Source organism: Nansenia antarctica (assembly GCF_963989245.1).
Source record: "Nansenia antarctica genome assembly, chromosome: 13".
In the NCBI taxonomy this organism is placed as follows: Eukaryota; Metazoa; Chordata; class Actinopteri; order Argentiniformes; family Microstomatidae; genus Nansenia; species Nansenia antarctica.
Genome location: NC_137683.1, coordinates 26,970,303 through 26,993,226, shown reverse-complemented (window position 1 = coordinate 26,993,226; position 22,924 = coordinate 26,970,303). Strand labels below are relative to the sequence as shown.

At 46.2% G+C, this 22,924-nt stretch overlaps 3 protein-coding genes across 9 annotated transcripts; 1 reads left to right on the top strand and 2 right to left on the bottom strand.

Moving 5' to 3' along the window:
* Nucleotides 1-885: 885 nt before the first annotated feature.
* Nucleotides 886-20,365, bottom strand: LOC308169749 (Fc receptor-like protein 5). 7 transcript variants are annotated; one of them, XM_080544479.1, is made up of 16 exons: nt 20,168-20,365; nt 19,525-19,570; nt 19,306-19,420; nt 18,477-18,518; nt 16,952-17,260; nt 16,477-16,764; nt 15,964-16,266; nt 15,349-15,624; nt 14,772-15,074; nt 14,185-14,466; nt 13,672-13,974; nt 13,061-13,327; nt 12,483-12,785; nt 11,916-12,194; nt 11,559-11,807; nt 886-1,172 (listed from the first exon to the last, which is right to left on the bottom strand). In XM_080544479.1, exons 3-16 carry the CDS (start codon nt 19,334-19,336, stop codon nt 982-984), a joined length of 3,426 nt encoding a protein of 1,141 aa, XP_080400605.1. In that variant the 5' UTR covers nt 19,337-19,420; nt 19,525-19,570; nt 20,168-20,365; the 3' UTR covers nt 886-981. The 7 variants fall into 7 exon arrangements, with proteins under 7 accessions (XP_080400605.1, XP_080400603.1, XP_080400604.1 ...); XM_080544477.1 differs by having other exon boundaries at nt 888-1,172; nt 13,061-13,342; XM_080544483.1 differs by having other exon boundaries at nt 889-1,172; nt 13,061-13,342; nt 16,708-16,764.
* On the top strand, nt 3,072-3,693 carry LOC308169673 (B-type lectin plumieribetin-like). The gene is made up of 2 exons (XM_080544391.1): nt 3,072-3,287; nt 3,410-3,693. Exons 1-2 carry the CDS (start codon nt 3,198-3,200, stop codon nt 3,674-3,676), a joined length of 357 nt encoding a protein of 118 aa, XP_080400517.1. The 5' UTR covers nt 3,072-3,197; the 3' UTR covers nt 3,677-3,693.
* A 1,798-nt stretch (nt 20,366-22,163) lies between the features above and the next one.
* LOC308169139 (B-type lectin plumieribetin-like) lies at nt 22,164-22,679 on the bottom strand (the record flags this gene model as incomplete). The annotated part of the gene is made up of 2 exons (XM_080543790.1): nt 22,164-22,469; nt 22,590-22,679. 2 exons carry the CDS (start codon nt 22,677-22,679, stop codon nt 22,203-22,205), a joined length of 357 nt encoding a protein of 118 aa, XP_080399916.1. The 3' UTR covers nt 22,164-22,202.
* Between the last annotated feature and the right edge of the window lie 245 nt (nt 22,680-22,924).

The following is a 22,924-nucleotide window of genomic DNA, read 5'->3' as shown; positions in this document are numbered from 1 at the left end:
CCAATCAGAGAGCGTCTCCACAGCCATGTCCAATCAGAGAGCGTCATGAGAGTCGCTCCTCGCCAAGACCGTTGGCCAAGCTAGAGTCAGAGCCTGAGGTAGATCCAGATGTTGAGAGGAGGAACGGAGGAGGAGGGAGGGATGTGTGTTGCATTCAGTGGGCTGAAAAACTAACTTTAAATGAAAGAGAGGAAGAAAGAGAAAGAGAGGAAGGGAAGGGAAAGGAAGGGAACTGTGGCCTTTACCATGCTATGGTGCTCCCTGTCCCAGTCACAACAGTCTGGTCTAGACCCCCTGTCACATCAGTCTGGTCTAGACCCCCCTGCTACAGAAGTCTGGTCTAGACCCCCTGTCACAGCAGTCTGGTCTAAACCCCTGCCACTGTCAGTCTAGTCTAGACCTCTGTCAGTCTGGTCTAGACCTCCTGTCACATCAGTCTGGTCTAGACCCCCCTGTCACATCAGTCTGGTCTAGACCTCTGTCAGTCTGGTCTACTGGTTTTCTCCAAGTTTGCTCCCTTTTCGTTCTCTCATCAGACATGGCAGCACTAACAAGAGGCAAGACTGGCAGCAGAGAGAATCCCAAACCTCACCAAGTCAAAAGAGCCATTGAACTTGTTTTGCAGTGAGAACCAAAATATAATCTCAGTGAAAGGCATTCATTCTATATGGGAGATTGTTGAAATGCCAGATTTAATTTCCCACTTTCATCAGCAGAAAAATTTTCTCCAACTCATTCATTTTAGCCATCGCATACTTCAGATAGATCAGAGTCATTAAAGACAACACTAGTAGATACAATTAAAAAATATATTTATTGAACATTGAACAAGGGAGATAACATAATATAGCACTAGATGGAATGTGCGGTCATCGTTCCTCTCCCTGGTCGAGCTGCGGTCAGACTTATTGCTTGAATCCCTTGTTCTGGGCAGAGGACCACACCTCCTCTCCGTCCCTCTCCACCACCATGGTGCCATCGTTACGCAGGTAGAAGTGGGCCATCTTGAAGCCACCAGCCTGGGTCTTGGTGTGCCACATCATCTTGTTGTCCTTCTTGTACATGGCGAAGTTGCCGTCCTCCTGCATGCACAGGCGGTGGGCTTCGCGCTGGCCTCCGGTCTCGGAGTTCCACACGGGCTTCCAGTTGTAGATGACGAAGTTGCCGTCCTCCTAGAAAGACAGATAGGATGGAAACATGCGTTTAACTGCACTGCAATGCTCCGACCTTATGTGTAAATGATAATAGTATTAGTATTATAGTATAGTATCGTTCAGGCTCCAGACACTCACCTGGAAACAGGCCTTCCACTCACGGTTGTTGGACATGAGGTAGTCTCCCTTACGGAGCTCATCATACTTGGACATGTAGTTCTTGCTCATGATTCTGCAATGACAAGTTAGGTGGATCACTAAATAAGCTTGAAGGAATTTATTCTACTGCCTCAATTTAAAGAGAGATTGTTGATTTGTTTTTTGTTACAAAATACATGTAACATGAACAGAATATGAACAATGTGGAAGTAACTCCAAATATAAAAGATATGTTGGAGACAGTGAAGTCAGAGCAGATTTTCAATGAAGCAGAGAACTATAATAACACCGATAGAACACAGAAACTATTGCCACACAGTTCTGATACTATTGCAGAAAGAGGAGAGAAATCATGTATCATGAATCAGCTTCACAGACCAAGAGAAGAGGACTGTAAAAGACAGAGCGACAGATCACAGTTCTGATACTCACAGGCCGGCTGTGGAGTGGATGTTGAGTCTGATGAGTTTGCAGCTCGAGGTGAAGTGTCGTCTCCTTCAGAACCAGCAGCTTTTATAGCCAGAACCAAGAGAGGAGCCCTTTGATGGAGAACACCCTCTCTCACAAGCCATAATCCAATCTCTTCTATCACAAGATATGTGTATTTTGGGGGCAATTCGTAAAATATGCCAAGGCTCCTTTCTTATGCAAAACCCGCTTGTGAATGTGGGAGGGTCCACAGCTTGAATCCTTCACAGAACCAGAACCAATCACAGCAAGGTGCAGCTAACTGGGTCATCCCTATGTTCCCACAACACAATGGTCCTACATTTCAAATATTTAATAGGTGGTGCTATTGCGACTGTTTAAAAAAAACAAATGCACAATTACCGGTACAGATTTTCAAAAGAAATTGGTGGAGAGGTGTAGCATGGAGCTAGGAAGACCCCCTCAAATGTTGATCACGATCTGAGGGTTAGGGTTAGGGGTTAGGGTTAGGGTAGATGGATTGGTCAACCCAATGAGGAGAAAAGAGGCTTCAGACAGGCAGACACACATATTTTTCTCTGGTATATAGTTAGATTACTTACAGATTAGATTACACAAGGCAATTGCCCAAGGAATACAATTTACGGCGGCACTTCGACACCAAATTGTATTCCTTGGGCACTGCCTTGTAGCAAAGACATACCAGCTTGTCTCCAATAAGCACAAACATGTATTCACTTTCCCATCTCTCTTTAAGCAAAACAAGACATTCGCTATGTGGTTAGCTGCACCTTTCTGTGATTGGTTTTGGTTCTGTGAAGGATTCAAGCTGTGGCCCCTCTTCACATTCACAAGCTGGTTTTGCAGAATAAAGGAGCCGTGGTATATTTTACAAATGGCCTCAATTGACTTATCTTGTGATAGAAGAGATTTGATTATGGCTTGAGAGAGAGGGTGTTCTCCATCAAAGGGCTCCTCTCTTGGTTCTGGCTATAAAAGCTGCTGGTTCTGAAGGAGACGACACTTCACCTCGAGCTGCAAACTCATCAGACTCAACATCCACTCCACAGCCGGCCTGTGAGTATCAGAACTGTGATCTGTCGCTCTGTCTTTTACAGTTCTCTTCTCTTGGTCTGTGAAGCTGAATCATGATACATGATTTCTCTCCTCTTTCTGCAATAGTATCAGAACTGTGTGGCAGTAGTTTCTGTGTTATATCTGTGTTATTATAGTTCTCTGCTTCATTGAAAATCTGCTCTGTCTTCACTGTCTCCAACACATATTTTATCTGTGGAGAGTTACTTCCACATTGTTCATATTCTGTTCATGTTACATGTATTTTGTAACAAAAAACAAATCAGCAATCTCTCTCCATGTGTGTAACTCAGTAGCTCACAGTAGAAGAAGTTCCTTCAAGCTTATTTAGTGATCTACCTAACTTGTCATTGCAGAATCATGAGCAGGAACTACATGTCCAAGTTTGACGAGCTCCGTAAGGGAGACTACCTCATGTCCAACAACAAAGAGTGGAAGGCCTGTTTCCAGGTGAGTGTCTGGAGCCTGAACGATACTATACTATAATACTAATACTATTATCATTTACACATAAGGTTGGAGCATTGCAGTGCACAGTTACACCCATGTTTCCATCCTATCTGTCTTTCTAGGAGGACGGCAACTTCGTCATCTACAACTGGAAGCCCGTGTGGAACTCCGAGACCGGAGGCCAGCGCGAAGCCCACCGCCTGTGCATGCAGGAGGACGGCAACTTCGCCATGTACAAGAAGGACAACAAGATGATGTGGCACACCAAGACCCAGGCTGGCGGCTTCAAGATGGCCCACTTCTACCTGCGTAACGATGGCACCATGGTGGTGGAGAGGGACGGAGAGGAGGTTTGGTCCTCTGCCCAGAACAAGGGATTCAAGCAATAAGTCTGACCGCAGCTCGACCAGGGAGAGGAACGATGACCGCACATTCCATCTAGTGCTATGTTATGTTATCTCCCTTGTTCAATGTTCAATAAATATTTTTAAAAATTGTATCTACTAGTGTTGTCTTTAATGACTCTGATCTATCTGAAGTATGCGATGGCTGTATTAAAATGAATAAGGGGGAGAAAGATTCTCTTCTGCCTATGAGTTTGATGAGAGAACGAAAAGGGAGCAAACTTGGAGCAAAGTGGGCTCCAGCATCTGGAACAAAGTGGGAAATTAAATCTGGTTTAATCTCCGATGTAGAATGAATGCCTTTCACTGAGATAATATTTTGGTTCTCACTGCAAAACAAGTTCAATGTTTTGACTTGGTGAGGTTTGGGATTCTCTCTGCTGCCAGTCTTGCCTCTTGTTAGTGCTGCCATGTCTGATGAGAGAACGAAAAGGGAGCAAACTTTGCGAGGCTTCACAATTGCCGAGTTGCGGCCCAGCTCACTGAAATGTGAGCTTGATCAGCGGAAAACTTATGAACAATTCTTGAAAGACAGTGATGTTAAGGTCAAGTACTACACTGGACTCCCATGCTTTTTTGCAATTTTAATGGCTGTGTTAAACTCTTTTATGCCCTACCTACCTCAGACAAACAGAATATTGTCACCCTTTCAGATGCTTGTTATGTCTCTCATGCGCCTGTGGCTGGATCTATCCATCCAACACATTGCTCACCTGTTTCGCGTAGACCGAAAAACTGTTTCCACCACATTCACTGACACCTTTAATGTTTTGAATGCACGACTTAATTCACTGGCCAGAGAGAGAGTGTTTGCAGGACTCAATGCCCCATCAATTTGTGGAGGCCTTTGGGAACCGTATGGCGATTAGTTTGGACTGTTTTAAAGTCTGTATGGAGAGGCCACCCAATCTGAAAGCACAAGCACAGTCATTTTCCCAGTACAAACACCATCACACAATGAAATACCTCATTGGTATCACACCTCAAGGAGCCATGTAATTCATTTCCAAGGGATGGGGAGGGCGGGCAGGCGGGCCAGTGGTAAACTGATAACAGAGAACAGTGGCGTGCTTGACAAACTGTTACCTCGTGAATTGGTGTTGGCTGATCGCGGTTTTGACATCAAGGACAGTGTGGGAATGATGTGTGCAGAGGTCAAGATCCCTGCCTTCACAAAAGGACGATGTCAGATGGATGCAAAAGATGTGGAACAAATACGACAGATAGCTCATCTCAGAATCCATGTGGAGGGTGATCGGTTCTATACGCAACAAGTACACTATATTGGACAAGACAATACCCATAAGTATGGTGCTTTGCTGTGAGGGTGAGGAGATGACACTCCTTGACAAAATCGTTACTGTTTGTTGTGTCCTGACAAACATGTGTCCCAGTATGGTTGTACAGCCAAGGTGCAACAGTGTCACCTAGTGACATAAAGAAAGACACAAAGCCCACCTAAGCTATGGATGTAGAAAAAAACATGTAAATAGATTTGTTATTTGATCGCCAGTGTCTTATTTGAAATTGGCGGCTCAACAATGTCATTTTGAATGGGAAACCGCGGTCATTTTCATTAACGGTTTCATGGAAGCCGTCCATCCCTAAAGCCTGGTACACCCATAAAGATTTTCTAAATGTTAACAGATTTTTTTTTATCTGAGAGAGACCCCACACATGAAGACAAAAAATCATGGATTGAAAAGTTTTTATCGTATTGTGTGTGGTGTGCTCCGATATTCCCAATACAGCACACGACATACATAAAGATCTGTCCTACGACAGTAGAGTCTCGTCCCCCAAGTCAGAAATCTTGCGTGATCAGGGTAGTAGTACCCTGACTGACCTGTACGAGGCAGCCATGTGCGACCGGGCAAATAAAGTGCGTCAGTCAGCTTGCTTCTTGATTGGCTACATTCCATTCCACGTCACAATCCACAGAGTCAGTGACTCAGGAGTTGTCAGTTTTGACCACACACAACAAGACTTTTGCTCGTAAATATTGAACACGTTTAATATTTGCGATCGTCGGCCCCGACCATTTTCCGAGCAGATTGTCGGGAGAAATTGACTCTTAACACACCTCACACCACAGGATAATCTTGTAGGATAATCTTTAGAGCCATCCGATAATCGGGCGTTTGCTGTCCTTGGTCGGAAAGGGGGAAATTAGGCCAAAATCGGCCAGATTATCTTTATGTGTGTACCAGGCTTTACAAACACACACACACAGTGCATTATACAAAGTAGTATACATAATGAAGTCAAAATAAAAATAAGGGTTGTTTCAGTTCATAACTGTACTGGTCAGGTTGTGGTTGAGGTTACTCAGAGGACAAAGATGTTTGGGATCCAACACTGAGTTTGATATTCACAGGTCCACAGTGGTGTTCAGAATAGTTGTGTGGCTACCCCCTAACGGGCTGTGTATTAAGTTATTTGGGCAACAGGGCTATCACACAGTTCAGTTCTTCCTGCTAGATGGAGTACAGCACAATGTTGTTGTGTTTTATTAGACATTTTCTCTTCTTTGCTGCCCCACTGCAGTTGTTTTGTTAAGTGCTATGGGACAGTGTAATTGTTGACATGATGGGAAAGGACTGATACTGTAAATGTTTAAGAAATATCAAATAAAATGTGTAATTTCTGCCAAATGTTGTCTTTTAATGTGACTAATTTTCTGCCTTTTCTACCCATTTAGGCACTTACCGCTATCGAAAATTATATTTTAGTGCATAAGGCTACGTTAGGCTTTGGTATTTCCTTAGACTTTAATCATGGTTATTGTTGCCGCCAAAAGCTTTATATTATTATTTATGAAAACCCTTTTTTGAGTGGTAGTTTGGCCTATCTAAGGCTGTGTTCGAAATGGCTACTAGCATACTGCATACTACAGTACATACTCAATGAGTATATACCGCATACTGCCTACTAAACTTTTCCCAGACTATAGTTGACATGCTGCGTTCGTCGCAGTTAATGTGTTGAGGTGCTTGAACACATCAGCAAGATACCAGAACTGTTGATTGTTGATTTGGTATTCTGCTTTATTGTTGATTTTGTATTCTGCTTTATTCTATTTTCTAGTTTATTTTTATTCTGCATATACATGGAAAAAGAAGATATTGTAAAATTCCTCTAAAAAGCAACATTGAAAAATATATCTTTATTATAATCTAATGAAAAAACAATGCATATCAAATCGCAAGGTCGGTGGCTCGATTCCCGGCTGGCCACATGTCGAGGTTTCTTTGGGCAAGACCCTGAATCCCAAATTGCTCCCAATGAGCAGGCCGGCGCCTTGCATGGTAGCTTACAGCCATTGGTGTGTGAATGGGTGAATGAGAGGCCATTGAAAAGCGCTTAATAAGGAGCTATATAAGTGCAGTCCATTTACAACAAGTAACCAACCTTATATTTTGGGTTCTGATGGGGTTAGTTGAAGTAAATTCACGAGGCATTCACAAGTTATATTCCTAAAAAATCTATGACAGTTAAAAACAGTTAGGCTACTCCTGAGGATCCGAATCTGACATGGTGATGACATCATTGCTTCTCTTCATCAGGCTGAGCTGTTGAACACAGAAATAAAATAACATGATTTTATATGATGACTGATATGAAATAAAATGTGATATTCAAAGAAGCTCTGTTTCTTTTAGATTCACTGACTCAAGCCCCTCTGTGTGCCAATCTCATGATGGCGGCGCGATTACACGCGAGGCTGGAGGGGCTACCGACGTCGGTGCTTTTTAGCGTTTTTAAACACATTTGTATGTACATTTTTATGTCAGTACTTATAGGGAACTGTTGTGTAAATAGTACCTACAGCAGACTAGACTTACTAGAAGTTGGTGCGCAAAACGAGAGGACAGTAACAGCAGAATTCTTGAAACAGCAAAACATCCCACACGATATCGCTCGGACACCGGGTGAACAATGGTACGCTATCCCAACCCTCAGGGGCATGCGACGGCGTCGAGATCGTAAGCAACGCCGAGGCCACAGAGGAGGCCTGCTAGCTAGGCCGAGGAGAAGCCTGGATAAGCCTGCTTTGCCGAGTATATTCCTCTCCAACGTAAGGTCTCTGGCTAACAAGATGGACGAACTGAGACTGCAGGTAGCGACCAACAACACCGTGGGGGACAGCTGTGTGATTATTCTCACAGAGACCTGGCTCAACGACTCCATCATCGACTCCGCGGTCGGGCTAGAAGGCCGCACTCTACACAGAGCGGACCGGACGCTGCTTAGTGAGAAGACGCACGGAGGCGGCCTCATTATATCTACAAAGGACAGCTGGTGCTTAAACACGAAAACTGTAAGTAGCCACTGCTCCCCAGACCTGGAATACTTGACTGTTAAATGCCGACCCACATACCTCCCGAGGGAATTCAACGCGGTGTACATAACATCTGTTTACATCGCACCTAACGCAGATGCTAGCTTAGCATTGGCGCGGCTACATGACGTCATCAGTGGTGGACAGAGTGCAGACCCACAGGCAGTACATATAATCGCCGGGGACTTTAATCATGCTGACCTGAAGGTAGTACTACCCAAGTTCTATCAGCATGTTAAATGTGCAACAAGAGGAGAAAAAACACTGGACAAGGTATACACCAACATCAAGCTTGCTTACAAGGCTAGACCGCTAGCTCATCTAGGCATGTCTGACCACGTGTCAATCCTCCTGATCCCAGCCTACACTCCCATGAGAAAAAGTGCTCCCATCACCACTAAGACTGTCAGAACCTGGCCAGCAGGGTCCGCGCCACTGCAGATCTGCCTGAATGACACCTCATGGCAGGAATATGAGCATGAGGACCTGGAACAGTTCACATCGTCGTTTCTGAACCACATAGTGAACTGCACCAACTCAGCCACCGTGGACAAACGTGTCCGGGTCTACCCCAACACGAAGCCATGGATGACTGGGAAGGTCCAAAAACTGCTCAAGGAGAGGGACAACACCTACTCAGCGAAGGACACACTGCTGTACAGCACCACCAGGGCTAACCTAAAGCGTCCGGGAGGCCAAGGCAGACCACAGAGAGAAGATTGAGGAATGCTTCCTGAGCAACGACTCCAGGCGGGTGTGGCAGGGGGTTCAGCACATGACAAACTTCAGAGCCAACAGGCTCACAGCCGCGGAGGACGACCCCCTGCTGGCGGAAAAGCTGAACTCCTTCTACGCCCGGTTCGACGAGGGGGGAACAGAGGTAACCACAACACAAACACCACTCTCTCCAGCTCTCAGCAGCCTCACCCTCACAGAGCATGAAGTGAGACGCGTGCTGAAGGTGGTGGACCCCAGAAAAGCCCCAGGGCCGGATGGCGTCCTGGGACGGGTGCTGAGGGACTGCGCCGACCAGCTGGCCGGGGTTTTCACCAACATCTTCAACCAGTCCCTGTCCCAGGCCACCATCCCACCCTGCCTGAAAACCTCAACTATCATCCCAGTCCCGAAGAAAAGCACGGTGAGCTGCCTAAACGATTACCGCCCGGTGGCACTCACACCAATCATCATGAAGTGCTTCGAGAAACTAGTCCGGGCCCACATAGTCACACGCCTCCCGCCCAACCTGGATCCATACCAGTTCGCCTACAGAGCCCACAGGTCCACAGAGGACGCCATCGTGACGACTCTCCACTCCACTCTATCCCACCTGGAGAGGGGAAACAGCTACGCGAGACTGTTCTTTGTGGACTTCAGCTCTGCCTTCAACACCATCCTTCCAGACAGGCTAGTGACCAAACTACTAGACCTGGGACTATCACACTCTATCTGTGCATGGATCAAGGACTTCCTGTCTGACCGCCCCCAGAGGGTGCGGGTGGGCTCCCACACCTCCACAGCCCTCAGACTCAGCACTGGGTCCCCCCAGGGCTGCGTGCTAAGCCCCATCCTCTACAACCTCTACACCTACGACTTCACCCCCGTCCACCCCAGCAACTCCATCGTAAAGTTTGCAGACGACACCACCGTGGTGGGCTGCATCTCGGAGGGGGGACGAGGTGGCGTACAGGGATGAGGTGGAGCAGCTGGGCAAGCTGTGCAAGGTTAACAACCTGCTGCTGAACCAGTCAAAGACCCAGGAAATCATCGTGGACTTCAGGAGGAAAAAATCTGAGGTCCAGCCCCTGCTCGTCGATGGAGGGAGCGTGGAGAGAGTCTTAACCCTCCGATTCCTAGGGGTGCACATACAGGATGACCTGTCCTGGAAGACCAACACAGCAGCCATCATCAAGAAGGCACAACAGCGGCTCTACTTCCTGAGAGTCCTCAGGAAATACCACATCAGACAGGAGCTGCTTGTGACCTTCTACCGCTGCGCAGTGGAGAGCATCCTCACCTACTGCATCTGCGTGTGGTTCTCCAGCTGCACAGCCGCAGAGAGGAAAGCGCTACAGAGAGTCGTGAGATCGGCCCAGAAGATCACCGGCGCCCCCCTCCCCTCTCTGGAAGAGCTGTACAGCACACGCTGCCTCAGGAAGGCCTCCAAGATCTCCAGGGACCCATCCCACCCTGGGAACGAACACTCTGTTCGGCTGCCCTCGGACAGGCGGTTCAGGACCATGTTCGCAAGGACAAATAGACTGAAGCTCAGCTTCTACCCCAGGGCCATTCAGATCCTGGGCCATTCAGATCCACAGCAAAGACCTAGGTTCTAGGCCCTGGACAATCTAGACAATTTGATGGCAGCTACTAGATTGTAATCATGTGCAATACTGAAACACAACTGTGAACATTTCAAACCTGCAAACTGCGACACTTTAAATGAATGTGCAATAACACTATGTGCAATATGACAACCCTCGGGTACATAAGGTTCAGAGATAGGAAATGTTAGAATAGGTATAGCATAGCATAGAGTACAGCACAGTGTTTTATTTGTATAGTATAGTATAGTGGATAGTGTACATAGCCTTTATTTATGTAAACCAGCTCTTTTCCCTTCTTGTTTTTGTTTTTGTTTTCCTAGCACCAGGGGAGCCCCCCCTCCCAAATTTCGTTGTATGGTACCTGTACTATATCAATGACAATAAAGACCATTCATTCATTCATTCATTCATTCGACACCAGGTAGTTACCATGGTGACGAACTCACTGAGGCACCACAGAAGCCCTTCTTTCCACAAAGTTACCTCATAGTTTCTTAGTAAATACGGGGTAATTACCAGTTAAAACTATTAAGTAATACACATGATCCTAGCAACGCGAACCTAGAAACGACAACTGTCAAATTGTTCCCATTCTGACACCAGAGGGCAGTGTTCCCATTCTGACACCAGAGGGGTGAGACCTGTAGCATCTATGGCCCCATACTACAGTAGAACTTCCCTGAGTGTATGTGGCTGCCATGTTGTATTCACAGTGTAGACAGGGGAGTGTTCAGGAGGGTCAGCTAGCTGAAGTGTAGACAGGAGTAGGAGTGCTTACAGTTTAGCAGACACAATTAGAGATTGCAGGGACAGAACAGTGACTTTGGGCTACGTGCCTTACTTTTATTTAATTAATTTAGCCATTTAGCAGACGCTTTTATCCAAAGCGACTTACAATTACGAATTACAGGGACATTCCCCCTGGAGTAACTGAGGGCTAAGTGCCTTACCCAAGGGCACACTAGTAGTGGTGTGGCTTCAGGCGGGATTTGAACTCACAACCTTCCGATCCCAAGTCCAACTCACTATCCACTAGACCACCACTACCCCACCTTACTCAAGGGCTCACTAGTGGTGGTGGCCCCAGGTGGGATTTAAACTCATGACCTTCTGATCACTTCTCTGATCACCAGCCCAACTAACTATCCACTAGGCCAGACATTTATATTTCATAATTCTGATAGGAATATAGGAATGGCACCTCTCACTGCCAGCCAGCTCTCTGGTGACTCTCCTCTGTCAGAGCTTTTACACTTGTAGAATCCTTCATCTGACTGTGACACTGCAGGGATGGTCATCTCTCCTGTCCTCCCAGCCCTGATGAAGGATCCATCTCTATAGAAATCCGCCGGGAGGACAGAGGGAGGAGTTCCCTGAGATCGGCAGCGCAGAGTCACAGCATCTCCCTCAGTCACAGGCAGGGCGGCGCTCTCTAGGATCACAGCACCATCTGTATAGACACAGGAGCAGGAGCTGCACTGTCGATGTTCTGTTCTGTTTCTATAAGAACATTTTCTTAACGAGACACCAAACTACTGTAGAACTGAGAACAGCTTACCAGTCACTGTGATGTTGACAGCATTGCTGTACTCTCCTGACCCAGACTCACACCAGATCACTCCACCGTCACGGTATTGCGATAAAAAGGGGAGGAGGGTGCATGTGGGTCCAGTTGATGATTCAACAGAGAGAAACTCTGTGTGAAAAATCTGTGTGAACGTCTTCACTCTCCATCCAGTAGAGTTCCCCTGCACCTCACAGCTCACTGAGACAGACTCGTCCTTAAAGAACTGAGATCTGTTGGGACTGATAGTCAGAGAGGCTGGAGAAGAGAGGCCTGAGAGAGAGAGAGAGAGACAGAGAGAGAGAGAGAGGAGAGAAAGAGAGAGAGAGAGAGAGAGAGAGAGTGAGAGCGAGAGAGACAAAGTGGTGGAAAGAGTGAGAGAGAAAGAGAGAGAGTGAGGAGAGAAAGAGAGAGAGAAGGGGGAGGGAGTGAGAGGGAGAGAGAGAAAGAGGGGGAGGGGGAGAGACAAAGACAGAGAGAGAGATAGTGACAGAGGGAGGTCAATGTTCTGATGGAGACAGGGTCATAGTTCAGAGTTGAAACAGTACATCAGTAACTCACCTGCTACCCAGAGGAGCTGAGCAGAGCTGTAGCGTGTATAATAGACTGGGTCTCCTCTCCCAGCTCTACATGAATACACCCCTGTGTGATTCAGACCAACAGGGCTGACAGAGTAGGAGCCTCCAGCCCCACGCTCGCTGTCTGGTAGCAGCTCTGTGGAGTAACTCTGTCCATCGTGCACGTCCTTGTACCAGTAGAATCTCCAGCCTGTAGACGAGTCTTTAACCTCACAGCTCAGAGTCACTGAGTCTCCAACATTCAGCCACCGTGCAGGAGACACACTCAGGACAGGAGTGGGTTTACCTGTAAGAGAACAGGTGTGAAAGTGTGAAATTGTTAAGTGCAAGAACACAAACGCTGTCTTTCACAAATCGTTTTCTTTGATAAAAGGAGGTACACAGCAACACAGTGTTTTTGATTTTCTATAATGTTACGAACTAGTGCAGTCAATGAAAACCAGACCGTACAAAATGTGAAGGAAAGGAAGGAACATTTTGAGAAAACTATCACTTTCCACTCATCCTAACAATAACAACATTTAGAGACACCAAACTACTGTAGAACTGAGAACAGCTTACCAGTCACTGTGATGTTGACAGCATTGCTGTACTCTGTACTCTGTCCTGACCAAGACTCACACCAGTACACTCCACTGGTGGATAGAGAGCCCTGGAATGCGCATGTGGGTCCAGTTGATGATTCAACAGAGGGACACTCTGACAGCCAGAAACCCTGTGTGGACCTCATCACTAACCATCCAGTAGAGTTCCCCTGCACCTCACAGCTCACTGAGACAGACTCACCAGAGAAGAACAGAGATGTGCTGGGACTGAAGGTCAGAGAGGCTGGAGGAGAGAGGCCTGGAGGAGAGAGAGGAGTGAGAAAGAGAGAGAGAGGGAGAGACACAAAGAGAGAGAGAAAGAGGGTGTGAGAGAGGGGGGGAGAGAGAAGAAGGAGTGGGAGAGAGAGAGAGGGAGACAGAGAGTGAAAGGGCGAAAGGGAGGGTTAAGGAGGCGGAGAGAGAGAGTAGGAGAAAGAGAGAAAAGGATAGAGAGGGAGAGAGAGTGAGGGAGAGAAGGAGAGAGGGAGGGAGAGAGAGAGACATAAAGACAGATGGAGAGAATGACAGGGGGGGGTCAAAGTTCAGACTGAGACAGGGTCATAGTTCAGAGTTGAAATAGTAACTCACCTGCTACCCAGATGAGATGAGCATGGCTTGTGTATGTATGATAGACTATTTCTCCTCTCCCAGCTCTACATGAATACATCCCTGTGTGATTCAGACCAACAGGGCTGACAGAGTAGGAGCCTCCAGCCCCACGCTCGCTGTCTGGTAGCAGCTCTGGGGAGTAACTCTGTCCATCGTACACGTCCTTGTACCAGTCGAATCTCCAGCCTGTAGACGAGTCTTCAACCTCACAGCTCAGAGTCACTGAGTCTCCAACATTCAGCCACCATGCAGGAGACACACTCAGGACAGGACGGGTTCTGTCTGTAAGAGAACAGGTGTGAAAGTGTGAAATTGTAAAGTGCAAGAACGCAAACACTGTCTTTCACAAATCTATTATTATTTGTTTTGGTTTTTACTCTTGCTTTGATAAACGGAGGTACATGACAATACAGTGTTTTCGATTTTCTATGAGAACAGTTTCTTAATGAGACTAAGAGACACTGAACTACGGTAGAACTGAGAACAGCTTACCAATCACTGTGATGTTGACAGCATTGCTGTACTCTCCTGACCCAGACTCACACCAGTACACTCCACCGTCATAGTAGGTGGATACAGAGGGGATCAGGCATGTGGGTCCAGTTGATGTTTCAAACGCTTTGAGACACTTTGACTGCCGGAAGCGCTTTGTGGATTTCATCACTCTCCATCCAGTAGAGTTCCCCTGCACCTCACAGCTCACTGAGATTAACTCACCATAGAAGAACTGAGATGTGTTGGGACTGATGGTCAGAGAGGCTGGGGGAGAGAGGCCTGGGAGAGAGAGAAGGGGGGGGAGGGAGACAGTGACAGGGAGAGAGGAGGAAAGAGAGGGGGGGAGGGAGGGAGCAGGAGAGAGAGGGCAGGAGAGAGACAGACAGAGAGAGAGGAATAGATAGAGAGGGGTAGGGAAGGACAGAGAGAGGGAGGGAGAGAGAGAGAGGTAGAGAAAGAGAGGGAGGGGTAGAGATGGGGGAGGGATAGAAAGAGAAGGAGAGAGAGAGACAGAGGGGGGGGTCAAAGTTCAGACTGTGACAGGGTCATAGTTCAGAGTTGAAACATGTACATCAATAACTCACCTGCTACCCAGAGGAGCTGAGCAGAGCTGTAGTGTGTATCATAGACTGGGTCTCCTCTCCCAGCTCTACATGAATACGCCCCTATGTGATTCAGACCAACAGAGCTGACAGAGTAGGAGCCTCCAGCCCCACGCTCGCTGTCTGGTAGCAGCTCTCTGGAGTAACTCTGTCCATCGTACACGTCCTTGTACCAGTAGAATCTCCAGCCTGTAGACGAGTCTTTAACCTCACAGCTCAGAGTCACTGAGTCTCCAACATTCAGCCACCGTGCAGGAGACACACTCAGGACAGGAGTGGGTTTACCTGTAAGAGAACAGGTGTGAAAGTGTGAAATTGTTAAGTGCAAGCTGTGAAATTGTTAAGTGCAAGCTCGTTTTCTTTGATAAAAGGAGGTACACAGCAACACAGTGTTTTTGATTTTCTATAATGTTACGAACTAGTGCAGTCAATGAAAACCAGACCGTACAAAATGTGAAGGAAAGGAAGGACATTTTAGAGAAAACGATCACTTTCCACTCATCGTAACAATAACAACATTTAGAGACACCAAACTACTGTAGAACTGAGAATAGCTTACCAGTCACTGTGATGTTGACAGCATTGCTGTACTCTGTACTCTGTCCTGACCCAGACTCACACCAGTACACTCCACTGGCGTATATGGGCAGGGCGCATATGGGTCCAGTTGATGATTCAACAGAGGGACACTCTGTCAGCCAGAAACCCTCTGGTAACCTCAACACTAACCATCCAGTAGAGTTCCCCTGCACCTCACAGCTCACTGAGACAGACTCACCAGAGAAGAACAGAGATGTGCTGGGACTGACGGTCATAGAGGCTGGAGGAGAGAGGCCTGGAGGAGAGGGGGGAGAGAGAGAAAGAGAGAGAGAGGGAGAGAGAGACACAAAGAGAGAGAGAAAGAGGGTGTGAGAGAGAGGGGGGAGAGAGAAGAAGGAGTGGGAGAGAGAGAGAGAGAGAGGGAGACAGAGAGTGAAAGGGCGAAAGGGAGGGTTAAGGAGGCGGACAGAGAGAGGGGGAGAAAGAGAGAAAAGGATAGAGAGGGAGAGAGAGTGAGGGAGAGATTGAGAGAGGGAGGGAGAGAGAGAGACATGGAGAGAGTGACAGGGGGGGTCAAAGTTCAGACTGAGACAGGGTCATAGTTCAGAGTTGAAACAGTACATCAGTAACTCACCTGCTACCCAGAGGAGATGAGCATGGCTATTGTATGTATAATAGACTATTTCTCCTCTCCCAGCTCTACATGAATACATCCCTGTGTGATTCAGACCAACAGGGCTGACAGAGTAGGAGCCTCCAGCCCCACGCTCGCTGTCTGGTAGCAGCTCTGGGGAGTAACTCTGTCCATCGTACACGTCCTTGTACCAGTCGAATCTCCAGCCTGTAGACGAGTCTTTAACCTCACAGCTCAGAGTCACTGAGTCTCCAACATTCAGCCACCGTGCAGGAGACACACTCAGGACAGGATATGGTCTTCCTGTAGGAGAAAAGGTGTGAAAGTGTGAAAGTGTTAAGGGCAAGAACACAAACGCTGTCTTTCACAAATCTATTATTGTTTTTATTGTTCTTACTCTTGTTTGATAAACGGAGGGAAAAACAATAGTGTTTTTGATTTTCTATAAGTACATTTTTCTTGCGAACGAGACTTAAGAGACACCAAACTACTGTAGAACTGAGAACAGCTTACTAGTCACTGTGATGTTGACAGCATTGCTGTACTCTCCTGACCCAGACTCACACCAGTACACTCGACTCTCAGAGGTTAACACAGAGGGGACGGTGCATGTGGGTCCAGTTGATGATTTAAAAGAGGGACACTCTGACAGCCAGGAACTCATTGAACTCATCTCTGTGGACTTCATCACTCTCCATCCAGTAGAGTCCCCCTGCACCTCACAGCTCACTGAGACAGACTCACCCTCAAATAACTGAGATGTGTTGGGACTGACGGTCAGAGAGGCTGGAGGAGAGAGGCCTGGGAGAGAGAGAGGAGGGGGGAGAGAGGGGGAGGGAAGGAGGGAAAGAGAGAAAGAGAGAGAAAGAGGGGGAGGGGGAGGGGGAGAGACACCCAAATACAGAAAGACAGAGAGACGGAGCGGGGTCAAAGTTCAGACTGAGATAGGGTCATAGTTCAGAGTTGAAACAGTACATCAGTAACTCACCTGCTACCCAGAGGAGACGAGCATCGCTGTAGTCTGTATAATACACTGGGTCTCCTCTCCCAGCTCTACATGAATACGGCCCTGTGTGATTCAGACCAACAGGGCTGACAGAGTAGGAGCCTCCAGCCCCACGCTCGCTGTCTGGTAGCAGCTCTGGGGAGTAACGCTGTCCATCGTACACGTCCTTGTACCAGTAGAATCTCCAGCCTGTAGACGAGTCTTCAGCCTCACAGCTCAGAGTCACTGAGTCTCCAACATTCAGCCACCATGCAGGAGACACACTCAGGAGAGGACTCATATAGTTAGCATCTGTAAGAGAACAAGTGAAAGTGTAAAGCGCAAGAACACAAACGCTATCTTCCACAAATCTATTATTTAAATCTATATTTCATTTTACATTTACATTTACATGTTTGGCATTTAGCAGACGCCTTATTCCAAAGCGACTTACAATCGATACAATTGACTAAGCAAGTGAATCATCAATTCACCAGTCGTAGCAGGAAGAGTAATCTAGCTCTGGCCAGGGGCCATTGGCAGTCGTCGTGATAGAAGAATATATATATATATATTTTTTTTTACAAATATATATATTTTTTTAGACACAAGAGAAACAGTACAAGGGGGGGGGGGAAGCAGAACTCTCAGTATTCTTCTTATTTTTAGCCTCTAATATTTAGTACTAATTCACTTATTTTAAGGATCATTCTAAAGTATTTATAATACCGGAAGTGCATTATTAATAGGCTCTATTTGTCTGGGTTACACTTTCAGAAGTGATCATTTAACATGATTTCATAAACTAGGTATATATCGCAGGACGATTTTTGTTTTTCTTTTAGGGATAGATCAGCTTTGAAATAAGTAAATAGAATTGAAGTTCTATCAGATAGCCCTGCTGGCATAATTTCTAGCCTCCCCCCATCCAAAACCTCCTCCCTCTGCACCAACCCTCCCCTAGTTGGACCTGAAAAGAAAATGAGAAATCGATGAGAAGCCCTGGGATGAAATGCACAGCTCTTGTGTCTGGTTAGTCTGGTCTTGTACAGTAAGTGTCAGTTGGGTCTGGTTAGTCTGGTCTTGTACAGTAAGTGTCAGTTGGGTCTGGTTAGTCTGGTCTTGTACAGTAAGTGTCAGTTGGGTCTGGTTAGTCTCGTCATGTACAGTAAGTGTCAGTTGGGTCTGGTTAGTCTGGTCTTGAGGCTCTCATATACAACATGTCAGTTATTTTTTATTTTGAGCAACTTCTGGTAGAATCTCTATCTGTTTCTATCGCATTATCTGTGCTTTCCTGAATAACGTTTTCGTATTCGAGTACATCCCTGCTGCCCGTTTATCCAGTATCTCACCATACATTATAATACTTGTTTTTTGTGTTGCTTGTTACTTTGATTCAATCATTTCTGCGAGTCCCCCCCCTCCCCATACATCTGAGGATAGATAATGAATGTGGAGCTGGGAAAATGATAACTGATCGTAACTTGACGTAAGATGGAACATCTGAAGATACAAATCACCAACTCACCTTCAGATCGAGTGTGTCCAGAGTAGATGTAAGCACTCATCACTGAAACACATAGAGAGAGAAACTCATGAGACTCACTACATTCTAAATATCACTCAAGATTACACCCGCAAATGGCTATTTATGAGGATGTGGGTAGGGAGTATGAAAGGGGAAACGCCCCCCAGACAAATAAAGACAAATACGAATATATTTCTTTCTTTATTTGTATTTATTTGTATTTATTTATTTACCAGGGACAGTGCACATTAATCAACCAATCAGTTTCCACATCAATGTAAATGTGCCAGAGTTAGCTCATGAGCTAATTTCCATCTGTAGTCCCTGAGCAGGCTATTACAAAATGAATGGTGTAGTGTTATTAAAAACATCAGCAAGCACAAAAAAAAAAAAAAACAACAGGCAATACACTACATGACAATACAAAACAAAGCAAGACAATAGAAGATAAGCAGGCACAGTAAAATGACGCAACATTGCAATACAATACAAAACGAGACAATACACAGATACTAATACTACCTCCCACCCGAGTTTGCTAACAAACTGTAGGTATTTAGTGAACGTAAAACTGTTGGTTATGATAATACGTTGGTTCTTCATCGCTTAAATTGTCATCATATCCATCATATCCCACAACAACACTTGTTTGGTTTGGTTTCACAATTCCCGACATGCGGACCTTTTCACCAAGCCGTGACACATAATAGTGAGACGCACACTATGCACAATACACACGCACACACACACACACGCACACGCACGCACACACACACACACACACACACACACACACACACACACACACACACACACGCATAGTACTCACAGAGTATGATATAGAGTGAAGTGTGTTCCATCCTGTCCTGCCAGTGACTGACTGTTTTCAGAGTCTTATCTTAGACCAGAAATTCCCTAAACCACAGCCTGCATACAATCACTTCCTAGAGAGACAGAGAAGCATGGGAAGGGGTGCTTGAGTCTAAAATTACAAATATTGACAGTTTCTTGTCATCCATGCTCATTCTCAGGTCATTTACAACTTTACCTAGCGCTGTCTCTGTGCTGTGGTCTCTGTGCCGAAAGTTATACAGCTGAAATGTAGGTAATCATTTAGCTGTTTAAATATTTACACAACAAACAAAATGTGGAATATGTCCAGCAAAATGATTAGGGGAACTTATTAGCTAACGAGGGGAATTCTGGGTGATATAGAGTATGGACATTTACACTTCTGACAAGGCGCTCTACTTGTAATATATCACAACCAACCTATGCCCTATCTTTACTTTATCAACATATTGTAAACATGTAATTTGTTTGTCTTGCCCTCTGGTAGCACCTGTGTGTGTTTTTGCTTGTTTGTTTATTTGTTTGTTTTTTGTTTTATTTTTTGTGTTCTGTTTTGTTTTGTTTTGTTTGTTGCTGTTTTGTTTTATTTGTTTTTTTCTGTGTTTTTTTTGTTTGTTTTGTTTAGTTTTTCCCAGATTGTGATGTGGGTATTAATGTGTGTCTGTCTGTCTTGTTGGATGTTGTATTGTCCTAATCTCAAGAAAAATAGTAAAAATATTTGAGAAAAAAAAACTAGCGCTGTCTCTGTGCCGAAACTTATACAGCTGAAATGTAGGTAATCATTTAGCTGTTTAAATATTTACACAACAAACAAAATGTGGAGTGGGCTGAATACTTACCGAAGTCAAAATACTGTGGGTCCTCTCACTTCGTAGTTATGCTAATCAATCAATTCCTATCAAATTCTATAAAAAAACAAACATACTGCATTCATGAAAAGACAATTCTAAGCTAATTCCCATCACCTAGTATATTTCACCCTCAAGGCACCATAATTTTTTGTGTTCTTTCTGTCCTTGAAGAGAAACAGCTCTCTTGTGTCTGTTGCTCTGGCGGGATTCCCACATTCTCCTATGGCCCTTGTGAGCCTCTCCACAGCCCTGTCCAATCAGAGAGCCTCTCCACAGCCCGTGTCTAATCAGAGAGCCTCTCCACAGCCCGTGTCCAATCAGAGAGCCTCTCCACAGCCTGTGTCCAATCAGAGAGCGTCTCCACAGCCATGTCCAATCAGAGAGCGTCATGAGAGTCGCTCCTCGCCAAGACCGTTGGCCAAGCTAGAGTCAGAGCCAGAGGTAGATCCAGATGTTGAGAGGAGGAACGGAGGAGGGAGGGATGTGTGTTGCATTCAGTGGGCTGAAAAACTAACTTTAAATGAAAGAGAGGAAGAAAGAGAAAGAGAGGAAGGGAAGGGAAAGGAAGGGAACTGTGGCCTTTACCATGCTATGGTGCTCCCTGTCCCAGTCACAACAGTCTGGTCTAGACCCCTGTCACATCAATCTGGTCTAGACCCCCTGTCACATCAGTCTGGTCTAGACCTCCCTGCCACAGAAGTCTGGTCTAGACCCCCTGTCACAGAAGTCTGGTCTAGATCCCCTGTCACATCAGTCTGGTCTAGACCCCCATGCTACAGAAGTCTGGTCTAGACCCCCTGTCACAGAAGTCTGGTCTAGATCCCCCTGCCACAGAAGTCTGGTCTAGACCCCCTGTCTTAGCAGTCTGGTCTAAACCCCTGCCACAGAAGTCTGGTCTAAGCCACTGTCAGTCTAGTCTAGACCTCTGTCAGTCTGGTCTAGACCTCCTGTCACATCAGTCTGGTCTAGACCCCCCTGCCACAGAAGTCTGGTCTAGACCCCTGTCAGTCTGGTCTAGACCCCCTGTCACAGAAGTCTGGTCTAGACCCCTGTCAGTCTGGTCTAGACCCCCTGTCACATCAGTCTGGTCTAGACCCCCTGTCACATCAGTCTGGTCTAGACCTCCCTGCCACAGAAGTCTGGTCTAGACCCCCTGTCACAGAAGTCTGGTCTAGATCCCCTGTCACATCAGTCTGGTCTAGACCCCCCTGCTACAGAAGTCTGGTCTAGACCCCCTGTCACAGAAGTCTGGTCTAGATCCCCCTGCCACAGAAGTCTGGTCTAGACCCCCTGTCACAGCAGTCTGGTCTAGCCCCCCCTGTCACAGCAGTCTGGTCTAGACCCCCTGTCTTAGCAGTCTGGTCTAAACCCCTGCCACAGAAGTCTAGTCTAAGCCACTGTCAGTCTAGTCTAGACCTCTGTCAGTCTGGTCTAGACCTCCTGTCACATCAGTCTGGTCTAGACCCCCCTGCCACAGAAGTCTGGTCTAGACCCCTGTCAGTCTGGTCTAGACCCCCTGTCACAGAAGTCTGGTCTAGACCCCTGTCAGTCTGGTCTAGACCCCCCTGTCACAGAAGTCTGGTCTAAACCTCTGTCAGTCTGGTCTACTGGTTTTCTCCAAGTTTGCTCCCTTTTCGTTCTCTCATCAGACATGGCAGCACTAACAAGAGGCAAGACTGGCAGCAGAGAGAATCCCAAGCCTCACCAAGTCAAAAGAGCCATTGAACTTGTTTTGCAGTGAGAACCAAAATATAATCTCAGTGAAAGGCATTCATTCTATATGGGAGATTGTTGAAATGCCAGATTTAATTTCCCACTTTCAACAGCAGAACATTTTTCTCCATCTCATTCATTTTAATACAGCCATCGCATACTTCAGATAGATCAGAGTCATTAAAGACAACACTAGTAGATACAATTTAAAAAAAAAATTATTGAACATTGAACAAGGAAGATAACATAATATAGCACTAGATGGAATGTGCGGTCATCGTTCCTCTCCCTGGTCGAGCTGCGGTCAGACTTATTGCTTGAATCCCTTGTTCTGGGCAGAGGACCACACCTCCTCTCCGTCCCTCTCCACCACCATGGTGCCATCGTTACGCAGGTAGAAGTGGGCCATCTTGAAGCCGCCAGCCTGGGTCTTGGTGTGCCACATCATCTTGTTGTCCCTCTTGTACATGACGAAGTTGCCGTCCTCCTGCATGCACAGGCGGTGGGCTTCGCGCTGGCCTCCGGTCTCGGAGTTCCACACGGGCTTCCAGTTGTAGATGACGAAGTTGCCGTCCTCCTAGAAAGACAGATAGGATGGAAACATGCGTTTAACTGTACTGCAATGCTCCAACCTTATGTGTAAATGATAATAGTATTAGTATTATAGTATAGTATCGTTCAGGCTCCAGACACTCACCTGGAAACAGGCCTTCCACTCACGGTTGTTGGACATGAGGTAGTCTCCCTTACGGAGCTCATCATACTTGGACATGTAGTTCTTGCTCATGATTCTGCAATGACAAGACAGTGGATCACTAAATAAGCTTGAAGGAATTTATTCTACTGCCTCAATTTAAAGAGAGATTGTTGATTTGTTTTTTGTTACAAAATACATGTAACATGAACAGAATATGAACAATGTGAAAGTAACTCCAAATATAAAAGATGTGTTGGAGACAGTGAAGTCAGAGCAGATTTTCAATGTAGCAGAGAACTATAATAACATAGAAACTATTGCCACACAGTTCTGAT